Here is a 13,727-nt window from a genome sequence, read left to right as displayed (position 1 = left end):
CCCTTTTCAGAACTCTGAGTCTATCTAAAAGAAAGTTAAAATGGTAAAAACATACCTCTGATATGGTTTTTCCCTTTAGAAGCTATGTAGGCAGATTCCCAGCCTACATAGCTTTTACTGTAGGGATGTGCATCTATGTAGGCTGCCTACATAGCTTCTGAAGGGAAAAATATATATCAGAGGTATGATTCTACCATTTTAACTTTATTTTCAATAGACTCCCGAGTTCTAAAAAGGGAGGCTGGGAATCTGCCTACAAGATCCCCGACCCCATCAATCAATGGTCCTTGGGTCAGTCTTGACCGCTCCATGGCTAGCACTCCTTCATCCCCCTCCCTGGGAACTAGAGGATATGTCTGCCTCATCAGAACTAAGAGTCAGTCAGTTAACCTGGCTTTCTGTAGGTAACACTGCTCTAAGTAGAGCTGGGTCATGTTCATTAGGGCATGCAACTCAACATGTTTTGCAATGGATAACGAAAATGAACGTTTCTTATTGGACAAGAACAGGTAGTCCCTGTTTCGGTGTGTTTTCTTCTGTTTGGTGCCTAATGAACACGACCTTGTCAATGGGGTTCACTAAGGACAGCGCTAGTGACGAATAAATACTGTTCCAGTCTGGCAGATCACTGTAACCGTTGCCAGACCAAATTAGCAATATGCACACCTCTGTGTGCAGCAAGAGCCACATGTGTCTATAAGATGTTATTGAACCATTCACTAAAAACAACTTGATCATGAAAATTGGAAAGGTGTCTTGAACACTTGCAATATCTAAATCTATAGACCCATTTGAATCTCATACAAGCTTGGCTACATGTAGTGATAAAAAGATGAGTTCTGTGCATGAGGGAGACAGTATGTCATATTCACTACTTCTTGTCTATGTTGAACTCAACTGTGAAGGTGATGAGGTGGTTTGTAAAAAAGACAAGAAAAAAATTTACAAAGTTTGTTTGTAGAAAAAATAAAAAGGTAGTGTATGTTTAGCCCCAGTGCCTTAGCCCCAGTGCCTTAGCCCCAGAACCTGGCCGGCCCCAACCGCTCGTCAGTAGAGTGGACTACAATAAGAAAGAACCGTTACTGCAGGATAAAGACAGTGACGAATGCAAAGCTGCAGGCCTTGACGTCATGCTGTCAGTCAACCTGCCCTTGATTAGACTTGACTGAGCTGTGATCAAGGAAGAAGTTGCCTGTAAACACTGGTCTAGGATCAGCTTGAACCAATCCCACTCGTAACACAAACCCTTTAAGAGGCCTGCTTTGTTTTACTTTCCCTGGCCCAGTGTCTACCTACACCCTGGGGTGCAGTGTCCAATCCATGTAGCTACACGAGACCGCAACTCCTTGTGGCAAAACACATGAATTGCAGCTTTATATATGGGTGATTCTACAGAAGTGGTGCAAATTGCAGTCCCACCCACAAAAAACTATACAAATAAAAAAAAACTGTGAAGTCTCTAAACTTAGGATATTTATATACATCTATCTAGTCTATCTGCAAACATTTCGGAGAACATTTGTGAGCAAGTTGGTAAATCTTCATCTATTTTTAAATAGTGTCAGTACCGAACATCTAATATATCAAGACATTTGTAAAGTACGGTTTTGGGATGTACATATAGTGCATTCGGAAAGTATTCAGACTACGTTACAGCCTTATTCTAAAATGGATTCAATTGGTTTTTTCTCCTCAATCTACACACAACACCCCATCATGACAAAGCAAAAACAAGTTTAGGAATGTAAAAAAAAAACCGGAAATATCACATTTACATAAGAATTCAGACCCTTTACTTAGTACTTTGTTGAAGCACCTTTGGCAGCAATTACAGCCTCAAGTCTTCTTGGGTATGACGCTACAAGCTTGTCACACCTGTATTTGGGGAGTTTCTCCTATTCTTCTCTGCAGATCCACTCAAGCTCTGTCAGGTTGGATGGGGAGCGTCCACAGCTGCACAGCTATTTTTAAGTCTCTCCAGAGATGTTAGATCGGGTTCAAGTCCGGGCTCTGGCTGGGCCACTCAAGGACATTCAGAGACTTGTCCCGAAGCCACTCCTGCATTGTGCTTAGGGTCGTTGTCCTGTTAGAAGGTGAACCTTCGCCCCAGTCTGGGGTCCTGAGCGCTCCGGAGCAGGTTTTCATCAAGGATCTCTCTGTACTTTGCTCCGTTCATCTTTCTCTGTCGCTGCCGCTGAAAAACACCCCACAGCATGATGCTCCCACCACCATGCTTCACCGTAGGGATGGTGCCAGGTTTCCTCCAGATGTGACGCTTGGCATTCAGACCAAAGAGTTCAATCTTGGTTTCATCAGACCAGAGAACCTTGTTTCTCATGGTCTGAGAGTCCTTTAGGTGCCTTTTGGCAAACTCCAAGCGGGCTGTCATGTGCCTTTTACTGAGGAGTGACTTCCGTCTGGCCACTCTACCATAAAGGCCTGATTGGTGGAGTGCTGCAGAGATAGTTGTCCTTCTGGAAGGTTCTCCCATCTCCACAGAGGAACTCTGGAGGTCTGTCAGAGTGACCATTGGGTTCTTGGTCACCTCCCTGATCGAGGCCCTTCTCTCCCGATTGCTCAGTTTGGCCGGGCAGCCAGCTCTAGGAAGAGTCTTGGTGGTTCCAAACTTCTCCCATTTAAGAATGTTGGCCACGGTGTCCTTGGGGACCTTCAATGCTGCAGACATTTTTTGGTACCCTTCCCCAGATATGTGCCTTTACACAATCCTGTCTCGGCGCTCTACGGACAATTCCTTCGACCTCATGGCTTGATTTTTGCTCTGACATGCACTGTCAACTGTGGGACCTTATATAGACAGGTGTGTGCTTTTCCAAATCATGTCCAATCAATTTAATTTACCACAGGTGGACTCCAATCAAGTTGTAGAAACATCTCAAGGATGATCAAAGGAACAGGATGCACCTGAGCTCAATTTCGAGTCTCATAGCAAAGGGTCTGAATAATTATGTAAATAAGGTATGTTTTTTTATTTTTAATACATTTGCAAACGTAAAAAAAAAAAATGCTTTCACTTTGTCATTATGGGGTATTGTGTGTAGATTGATGAGGGGAAAAAATAATTGTATGGGTTTTAGAATAAGGCTGTAACGTAACAAAATGTGGAAAAGGGTCTGAATACTTTCCGAATGTACTGTATGTCCAAATGAAAGATAGCTCGCAATATGTTAGCCAGTGGCGGCTGCTGAGGGGAGGACGGCTCATAATAATGGCTGGAATGGGGCGAATGGAATGGCAACAAACCATGTGTTTGATACCATTCCACTAATTCTGCTCAAGCAATTATGACAAGCCCGTCTTCCCCAATTAAGGTGCCACCAACCTCCTCAGTTGGTAGAGCATGGCGCTTGCAACGCCAGGGTTGTGGGTTCGATTCCCACGGGGGGCCAGTATGATTTTTTAAATTATTATGTATACACTCACTAATTGTAAGTCGCTCTGGATAAGAGCGTCTGCTAAATGACTAAAATGTAATGTTAGCTATGGGGAAGTCCAAAATAAGTCAAACCAAAACAGTCACAACAGAAACAATTGACACCATGGAGATATACAGAGGTCTCATCTTTGAATCTATGCCATTATGGCATCTGTGACAGCACAGCCATTGATTGAGGCCATCTCCATTTTAAAAAGTTACCAACTAAGCTACAGAGGACCACCATGTGGGTAGTGGACAAGTCCACACTTCAGGAAAAAGTGTAGAGTATTGAGATGCAGCCAGCTGGGGGGCTTCAACCCTCCAAGACCCCAAACACAAGTCTATAATGAGCTATACTGTACTATGCTCCACTGTACTCTACTGCAGGGGTTCCCAAACTTTTTCACTCAGGCCCCCCCCTTCCAGCATTGGGGAACATCTACGCCACATCTATTTCTATGGGCACAAGCACATTCATGTAACTGTTCACACCCCTCTTGTTGGCTGAGAGAACATTTTGCCTTTTTAAAGCTTATTTCCTGCAAATCGATGGGCTAAAAAACCTAGCTAAAAAATGTTAGCTGACATGGGCTAGTTGATCTGGACTTTTCTGACAAATAGCTCTAAGGTCTACAATGACCAGAGGAAAACTGATGATGCACTACCCACTTTCAAAATTGCACCTTGTGCATTATACTACTACAACTTTCAGGAGTAAGTTGAAAGCCTGACTGAGTCGCTTCCCCCCCTCAAGACCACATTCGGTCTTTAACTTGTCATGGTCTCAACTCATTGGGTCTGGATCTTGGGACCAATGTCCTGGTATAAGTCGTGGTCTTGGCTCCTGGATATTACCTTAGTCTTTGGTTTACAAACAATAGGCAACCCAATTTGAAGAAGCCAATGCTCTCTGATCATTGGCTGATCACTCCCAAACCCATAGGAATCCCCACCCAGTTGACTACTTTTAAATGGTGGAAGCCCTCAATAGCAATGTCTATACTGAAACAAGTTACATCTATCAGAGTTTATGAGTTTCCATTTATGTCTATGAGTGACACTTGACACCGAAACGCCTGTTATTTTGTTAATTTGGTTTGCAAATCATTTCTCAAATTAATCTGTAATAGAAGGTTAATCAAAATTATAACTACTGTGCATGGTTCTCCTTTTATTGCAACTTTTTCCACTATGTTTCGTAATAACACATTTAGGGGGTTGGGGGGGGGGTGTAAGGTAAATTCAGGTAAATATTTCAAATATGCAATACAAACAGTGTGTGAGTAGTATATATGTCTACCTGAAATATGTTGGAAGATGTGCGCTGAAAGTTTGGGAAAAATAGGATACAAATGTGATAATTTTTTCAACCCCCAATTTGCACCACTTCTGTATAATGACCCTATACTACACACTGAGTGTACAAACATTAGGAACACCTGTTCTTTCCATGACAGACTGACCAGGTGAAAGCTGATCCTTTATTGATGTCACTTGTTAAATCCACTTCAAATCAGTGTAGATGAAGGGGTTAAAGAAGGATTTTTAAGCATTGAGACAATTGAGGCATGGATTGTGTATGCGTGCCATTCAGAGGATGAATGGGCAAGAATATATTTAAGTGCTTTTGAACTGGGTATGGTGGTAGATGCCAGGCGCACCGGTTTGAGTGTGTCAAGAACTGCAACGCTGCTGTTTTTTTTTATGCTCAACAGTTTCCCGTGTGTATGAAGAATGGTTCACCACCCAAAAGACATCCAGCCAACTTGACAACTGTGGAACGCTTGACACCTTGTAGAGTCCTGGCCCTGACGAATTGAGGCTGTTATGAGGGCAAATGGGGATGCAACTCAATATTAGGAAGGTGTTCCTAATGTTTTGTACACTCAGTGTATATTTGTCCACAACATTTTGAGAAAGTATGAAGCGGAGAAATTCCCGGATCGCTCTCTCTCTCTCTCTAATCCAGCATCGGTTTTGATTCAGCCAGCTCGTGATTTGACCACAAAAAAAAAGGACTGGTTAATTTAACAACAGCCATTTTAAGTGTTGGCAGCATCAACGTTCCCATGACGATGGACCACTACCGTTACTGTTGCTCTTTGTAGCGCATGACCTTAAGGGTTACTTAGGCAACCAACAACTTCCTAGTCTCCTACGCCTTCCCCCTACACCCACCTGACCCCATGACATGTGAAAGTAAAACCAATATGAAAAATGAGATGCAATAATAATAATGATGGTGCAAAATAAAACAATCCCTAGTGAACATAAAAGGAGGATGGAGAGAGAAGTGAGAGAGAAGACAACTGACTAGTCATAGAAAATAAAAATAACCCTCTTCTTCGCCGTCCAACTGACCGTTTGTCTGGGACAATCTCAGTTGTCCATCTGTCCGTCCGTCTGTCTGTCTTTAGAGGCTGCAAGTCGTAAGCAGTCTGAGTGGGGACACTGAGAAAGAGACAGTCATCCCTTTCTTTGACGTACTTGTGTTCTCTCTTCTCTCTCCACTGGGGAAGACCTGTCTGAGAAGGCTGGGTACCCCTGTTTGGCTGAGGGGGCGGGGGGAAATGGGGGGGGCATTTCTTAGGGTGTCTCTTCTCTTCGCACACCCTTGTGCCAGGGGTGGTCGAGAGGGAAAGCCATGTAACGTACATTCGGAGAGCGAGAGGGTGGGTCCTGTGTGGAGCTCTGCTGCCCTACATGGCCAGAGGGGTAGTGGTGGTGGCGGCGGCGGGGGAGGCTGTGTGTTTGGACGGGGCCAGCTCCAGGAGCGCACGCACTGTCCCAGCCACCAGGGGGAGCCCTCTCTCCTCCAGGATGTGGAGGGGCAGGCACAGCTGGGTCTGAGGCCAGATGAAGAGCACATGCATACAAAAAACACACACACAAGACAAAGGGAGGAGGGAAAACGGGAGAGGGGAGAACAAAAAAGGGGATGTCAATGGATGGCTAAATAATAATAACAACAACCACCAAAAGATAACAGACATCAACACAAATGGAAAGACATCAAACTCAACATAAGATGGAAAAGGAGGTGAATGGGATCCAAAGGCCTGACCTTGAGGAGGGCAGGTGTGCAAACAAAGGCAATAAGTAGGGACTTGTGCACTGAGACACCCACTGAACATAACCCACAGGAGCAAATATAGGGGGAGCGAGTAAGCGAGAGAGAGAGAGAGAGAGAACATGTGTTAACAAGCTGAAGTAGCGAGGAGAGAAGAAAGACTGAAGGAAGTCACACCAAATATTTGGTTCATTTTATTGTTTAAGGAGCTCTGGGAAAGAGTTGAAAGGTCAACAACAGAAGACACAGAAGAGATAGGCACATGGTTACACACACACTGTAAGCAAACAGACCACCGACACAGAGAACATACACACCGCTCTTCGGAGCCGGAAGAGACATTACTCCTTGTCATTCAGCACAGACCAACAACAGACTCCACACAGGCTCTGTCCCGAATGGCACCCTATTCCCTATTGAGTGCACTACTTTTAACCAGGGGCCCGTCGGGCACTATAAGGAATAGGGTCCCATTTGGAACAAAGCCACACTCGCTCTCTCTTTCACACTAAAGATGTGCTTTGTCTTCATATAGAACAGTATAAGAGCACTGCAATATACAGCGCCTTCAGAAAGTATTCACACGCCTTGACTTTTTACACATTTTGTTGTGTTACAGCCTGAATGTAAAATAGATTACATTATTAGAATTTTTTCACTGGCATACACACAATACCCCATAATGTCAAAGGGGAATTATGTTTTTCAACATTTTTTACAAATTAATACAAATGAAACGCTGAAATGAATAAGTAGTATTCAACCCCTTTGTTATGGCAAGCCTAAATAAGCTATTTACATGTTCCTCCAAAGATATTAGATCGGGTTCAAGTCCGTGCTCTGGCTGGGCCACTCAAGGACATTCAGAGACTTGTCCCTTCCCCAGATCTGTGCCTTGACACAATCCTGTCTCGGAGCTCTACGGACAATTCCTTCGACCTCATAGCTTGGTTTTTGCTCTGACATGCACTGTCAACTGTGGGACCTTGTATAGGCAGGTGTGTGCCTTTCCAAATCATGTCCAATCAATAGAATTTACCACAGGTGGACTCCAATCAAGTTGTAGAAACATCTAAAGGATGATCAACGGAAACAGGATGCACCTGAGCTCAATTTCGAGTCTCATAGCAAAGGTTCTGAATACTTATGTAAATAAGGTGTTTTTGGTAAAAACCTGTTTTCGCGTTGTCATTATGGGGTATTGTGTGTAGATTGATGAGGGGAAAAATAAATGTAATCCTTTTTAGAATAAGGCTGTAACGTAACAAAATGTGGAAAAAGTCAAGAGGTCTGAATACTTTCCGAATGCACTGTATTAGGGTTTTATTTTTCACAGCTTGTGCCTACCTAGACTAGTCCCAGATCTGTTTGTGCCATCTTACCGCACAAACAGATCTGGGACCAGCCTAGTGCTAACCCCGTTCATCACACACCACAGAGAAACAAAATGGGTGGAGTGAAGTTGCCCCGAGACATTGATCTTGGATCAGTTTAGCATTTTCCCTACTAATAGTTAAAGACGAACTGAAACATTTTAGTAAGTTAAAGGTGATTTTGATAACCAAATGTGATAAAGAAGCAAGTTCATACCCTTAAAACAGCTAAAAAAAAAAACGTTAGAAAATTGCCTCATTGACTACTGTGTGCCGCCATCTTGATAACGTGTCATCAATGACATCACTTGAATGGTTCGTCTGACAGGCAGGCCAGATTACAATGCATGTTAGTAGCCTTTTTAGAAGGCTAGCCGGTTGGAGATTAGCAAGGTAACATGGCATAAACAATAAATTGTATTTGGGAGTATGGCTAGACGGTAAGCTGTCCTTCTCTCAGCACATATCAAAGCTGCAGGCGAAGGTCAAATCTAGACTTGGTTTCCTCTATCGTAATTGCTCCTCTTTTTTACCCCAGCTGCCAAACTAACCCTGATTCAGATGACCATCCTACCCATGCTAGATTACGGAGACGTAATTTATAGATCGGCAGGTAAGGGTGCTCTCGAGCAGCTAGATGTTCTTTACCATTCGGCCATCACATTTGCCACCAATGCTCCTAAATGGGACACATCACTGCACTCTACACTCCTCTGTGATCTGGCCATCTCTGTATACCCAGCGCAAGACCCACTGGTTGATGCTTGATTATAAAACCCTCTTAGGCCTCACTCCCCCCTATCTGAGATACCTACTGCAACTCTCATCCTCCACATACAACACCCGTTCTGCCAGTCACATTCTGTTAAAGGTCCCCAAAGCACACAAATCCCTGGGTCACTCCTCTTTTCAGTTTGCTGCAGCTAGTGACTGGAATGAGCTGCAAAAAACACTCAAACTGGACAGTTTTATCTCCATCTCTACATTCCAAGACTCAATCATGGACACTCTTACTGACACTTCTGGTTGCTTAGCGTGATGTATTGTTGTCTACCATGTTTGTGCTGCTGCCATGTTGTGTTGCTACCATGTGGTGATGTTGTCATGATGTGTTGCTACTATGTTGTGTTGTCATGTGTTGCTGCCATGTTGTGTAGTTGTCTTAGGTCTCTATGTAGTGTTGTCTCTTTTGTCGTGGTGTGTGTTTTGTCCTACATTCTGATTTTTTATCCCCAGTTCTCACAGGAGGCCTTTTGCCTCTTGGTAGGCAGTCGTTGTAAATAAGAATTTGTTCTTAACTGACTTGCCTAGTTAAATAAAGGTTAAATAAAAAATAAACAAATACACTGTGCAGGTTGGTCTATCATAGCTAGCGAGCTAGTCCCAAAAAAAAAACTAGACCTTGCTCGCTGAATGAACACAAAAACATGTGCAAGTGGGTTTTGGACTGGACTATACAAGCTTATTCAATGCTAGCTAACTGCTTTGTTATTGTGAATATCATTTATTTAGATACATTACTAATGTCGGGAAACAATAAAGCCGAAGCCCCTGCTCATGTGAAAATCACTAATGTAGCCTACATCTGAATGAGCTCAAAAACTTATGCAAGTGGATTTTTGACCAGACTATACAGACTTGTTAACATGATTGTTATTATTTTATTGTCGTTCCATCTCAAATTGGTCGTTTTAGCTTTTAGTTTATTCACTTCTTAATCAGTCTTGATCAAAAAGCCATGAGTACAGTAGGCACAGACGCTCTACCATTCCCATGACGTTATTTCAATATGGCTGTGGCCACATCTCCCTAAGCTTGTGCTAGGCGCTCTAAAACATATAATATGTATTAAAAGCATTTTCATAACATTATGTTCAACAACATTACATCATGTCGACGTCAGTTCCACTAAGGTTAGGATTGGGGAAGCTGATCCTAGATCTGTACCTAGGGAAAACATCACCCCGGAGCCACAAAATGAGCGTTAGGACTGAGAGGGGGGCTGGATCACAGACAGTCAAATAGAAAAAGGTGCCTGTAGGATACTTGATTGAGTGCCAGCAAGGACTCAAAGGCTTGCAAATGACCCTCGCCGACCTGCTCTCTTTTTGATTAGGCAAAAACGTCTGACTAACTTTGCAGCTAAGGCTAAGCCGTGTTTGAGTCAGGAGAGAAGAGCTTGGCGTTGATTGGTCAGATTACTCGTGGTTGGTTCTTCCAGGGGCAGTGAGGGAGGAGGAAGCACGTAGGTGACATATGACAAGCACTCCGACTTTGATGTCATCTGTGCAATGGAAGCGCTTTCGGGTGGGAAGGTTCCATCTAAAACACACACATAGCCAGGCGGACGAACTTAAGGCACAGAAGGAGGTTCAGTAGGTAGGTACAGTAGCGGACCGTTCAGTGACACAGACAACACAGCAACCTCCAGAGTCTCGCTGTTTGGGGGCAGTGCCAGTACATGACAGAAGGATAACGAGGGAGCATTGAAGGTGCCCACCTAACCTCACCACTCCTTGAGGCGAAGCAAGTAACCTTCCCCAACAAACAACTGGAACACCAAAAGATAAAACCTACTATATGGTGTATGGCAAACCAGACAATGGCGAGCGCTCCTCTTTGTTAAGGCTGAGCGGGACTGGGAGAGGTCCACTCATTCTTGTGTTTTTCCCCTTGTCGAGTTCTGCTGCCTGCTGTGTCTGAATGGATACTGCTGCGGGGTTGGGAGTCGCCGCAATGTGAAATGAGAAGCGCGTAGGAGTGCGAGTTCTGTGTGTGTGAGCACGCAAGTGTGTGCACGAGTGGTAGAGAGCCATTTCTTAAGGTGAGGAAGGGGTTGTGTGGTCCAGACAGACAGTTCAGAGGTGGGGCACCAGGTGGCAGTACAGGGCACACAGCACAGACATGATGGACAGATAGAAGAGGGCGAAGCCTGCCAGCTGGGCCGGGGGAGAAGGCATTAGGAGGGGGGGAGGAGCCATGGAGAGCAGGACCCCCAGCGTCCCGTAAACACAGCTTCCACGGCCATCCAGAACCTCCTCCACAGTGCACAGCCTCTCCTGCCCCACGGGAGATGAAGTGAGGGGGGAGAATGGCGGCGGAGGGGGGTGGGGGCAGGGCAAAGGTTAAAATTACACAGATAGGGGAGTTTTTTGTTTGGACGGACAGATGGAAGATGAGTTTGAAAGGGAAGTGTTATGGTTAAAAGAAAGAGCGGAAAGAGAGAGAAAGTTACTGTTAGTAACAGGCAAGTGGCTCTCCAAGTCAAGTTTACAAAAGCTCTGCAGGTGCCAGTTGTCAGTTGAGTTAGCTGAGTTAGCTGATAAAAAGGGCAGGGACAGAGAACTAGGCTAAACTGTGTTGTTGATACAAAAAGCAGAGTAGTAGAGGGAGTTTGTCTCCCTAATCTGTGCAAAAAATCTTATGATAGAAGAGAAAAACCTGAATGTAGCCTTTAGGTATTTAACTAATTTGGTTAGATCACCGTCTGCTGCTTGCAAATTAATGTAACATCTGAAGAACACAGTCAGTCAGTACAGGTTCTCTTGTATCATATGCTTTTTCTAACCCATCACAAACACACAGATGTTTTAGCACGAAGACTAGTGAGTTGAGCATGCCAGGCATTTATTGGACTAGTGTGAAGGTCTTACCTGTGGAACCCCGATCCTGCGACACGCCTCCAGAAAGTTCTCCACGTTCCGCCGACACTTGGCCATCGTCAGTTTGGGCTTGATGGACAGAGACAAAATGGGGACAATGATAGTGACTGTGTCCCAAATGGCAGCCTATTCCCTGTATAGTGCACTACTTTTGAACAGGGCCCATAGGGCTATGGTCACAGTGGTGCACTACTTTTGAGCAGGGCCCATAGGGCTATGGTCACAGTAGTGCACTACTTTTCAACAGGGCCCATAGGGCTATGGTCACAGTAGTGCACTACATAGGGAATAGGCTGCCATTTGGGATGAAAGCAGTGTCTGATCATAACCCAAATGCAAATGTTTCGCAAAGTAAAAAAGAGCATTGTTATATTGGTATGCTTGAAGTGTAATCTTCCTGCAGAAAGACACACTGACTAAATTAACTCTGACATCTCACTAATGCACCACACCACATGTATAACGTGTGTAAACACTCACCACACCACACGTATAACGTGTGTAAACACTCACCACACCACACGTATAACGTGTGTAAACACTCACCACACCACACGTATAACGTGTGTAAACACTCACCACACCACACGTATAACGTGTGTAAACACTCACCACAGCAGGGGAGGGCACATGGATGCTGGGTACGGATCGTGGCCGCACGTGATTGGCTAGATGGCAGAGTACGACCCCGTCGGTCAGTGCTGCTCCAAGGTCGCTGGGCAAGGACACTTTCAGACGCGACTCGATGTTCTACAAAATAGAGTACGACACAGTTACAGTGGGATCAGCACATGTAGGGCCAGGAGTTGTTCCTGACCTTGTGATCTGACTTGGGCTCATAAAACATCTCAGATTAGGAGTGCTGATCTAGGATCAGGTCCCCTGTGTCCATATAATAGTACTCATTACAATCTGAAAGGCAAAACTGATTCTAGTTCAGCACTTCTACTCTGAGAAGCTTTATGAACCCAGTCGAAACTCCAGGCCCTAATCGTTTGGTTAAAAGGGGGGAGAATCTGTCGGGTGTTGCTCACCTTCCGCAGTTGCTCCACCAGAGCAGCCTCCTCTCCCACAGGGCCTTGAGGCTGGGTAGGGGTCACCTCTTCAGGCTCTGGCCCGGGGGAGGCACCATCACCTGGGGAGGAAGGCAGAAACACACAGGCTCAAACAAACACAAGATCAAAAGCTGGTGAAAGCAGAATGGGTGCTAATGACTAATCCTGAAGAGGGGGAATATCCAGCTTTCTACAGATACAATGGCATGATCAGACGGCTGGCAAACAATTCAGAAGACAAACCACAGCAGATAGACAGACCTCTACAGCAACAGGCAGACGGAACTCTGAGCTGCAGATCGACAAGCTCTGAGCAACAGACGGAAGGAACTCCGAGCAACAGACAGACAGAACGCTGAGCAACACAGACAGAACACTGAGCAACAGGCGGAAGGAACGCTGAGCAACAGGCGGAAGGAACGCTGAGCAACACAGACAGAACGCTGAGCAACACAGACAGAACGCTGAGCAACAGGCGGAAGGAACGCTGAGCAACAGGCGGAAGGAACGCTGAGCAACACAGACAGAACGCTGAGCAACAGGAGGAAGGAACACTGAGCAACAGGCGGAAGGAACTCTGAGCAACAGGGCGGAAGGAACTCTTGAGCAACAGGGCGAAAGGAACTCTTGAGCAACAGGGTGGAAGGAACTCTGAGCAACAGGGCGGAAGGAACTCTGAGCAACAGGGCGGAAGGAACTCTGAGCAACAGGGCGGAAGGAACTCTGAGCAACAGGGCGGAAGGAACTCTGAGCAACAGGCGGAAGGAACTCTTGAGCAACAGGGCGGAAGGAACTCTGAGCAACAGGGCGGAAGGAACTCTGAGCAACAGGGCGGAAGGAACTCTGAGCAACAGGGCGGAAGGAACTCTGAGCAACAGGGCGGAAGGAACTCTGAGCAACAGGGCGGAAGGAACTCTGAGCAACAGGCGGAAGGAACTCTTGAGCAACAGGGCGGAAGGAACTCTGAGCAACAGGGCGGAAGGAACTCTGAGCAACAGGGGCGGAAGGAACTCTGAGCAACAGGGCGGAAGGAACTCTGAGCAACAGGGCGGAAGGAACTCTGAGCAACAGGGCGGAAGGAACTCTGAGCAACAGGGCGGAAGGAACTCTGAGCAACAGGGCGGAAGGAAC

General features: G+C 45.5%; 1 protein-coding gene across 10 annotated transcripts in view; it reads right to left on the bottom strand.

The window, feature by feature from the left end:
* Positions 1-5,262: 5,262 nt before the first annotated feature.
* LOC121567299 (DISP complex protein LRCH3) overlaps positions 5,263-13,727 on the bottom strand; it is a 69,360-nt gene continuing 60,895 nt past the window's right edge. For 9 of the 10 annotated variants that reach the window (XM_041877227.1, XM_041877231.1, XM_041877228.1 and 6 more), the window contains 4 exons: positions 12,576-12,676; positions 12,154-12,291; positions 11,533-11,610; positions 8,899-10,938 (listed from right to left, as the gene is read on the bottom strand). In XM_041877227.1, coding sequence (XP_041733161.1) covers positions 10,738-10,938; positions 11,533-11,610; positions 12,154-12,291; positions 12,576-12,676 — 518 coding nt within the window. In that variant the 3' untranslated portion in view covers positions 8,899-10,737. Of the gene's footprint in view, positions 6,283-8,898; positions 10,939-11,532; positions 11,611-12,153; positions 12,292-12,575; positions 12,677-13,727 lie in introns of those variants that run through there. The other variant, XM_041877229.1, reaches the window with a different exon arrangement.

The sequence above is a fragment of the Coregonus clupeaformis genome, chromosome 6 (assembly GCF_020615455.1).
Source record: "Coregonus clupeaformis isolate EN_2021a chromosome 6, ASM2061545v1, whole genome shotgun sequence".
Lineage (NCBI taxonomy): Eukaryota > Metazoa > Chordata > Actinopteri > Salmoniformes > Salmonidae > Coregonus > Coregonus clupeaformis.
This window is presented reverse-complemented; position numbering and strand designations above follow the sequence as displayed.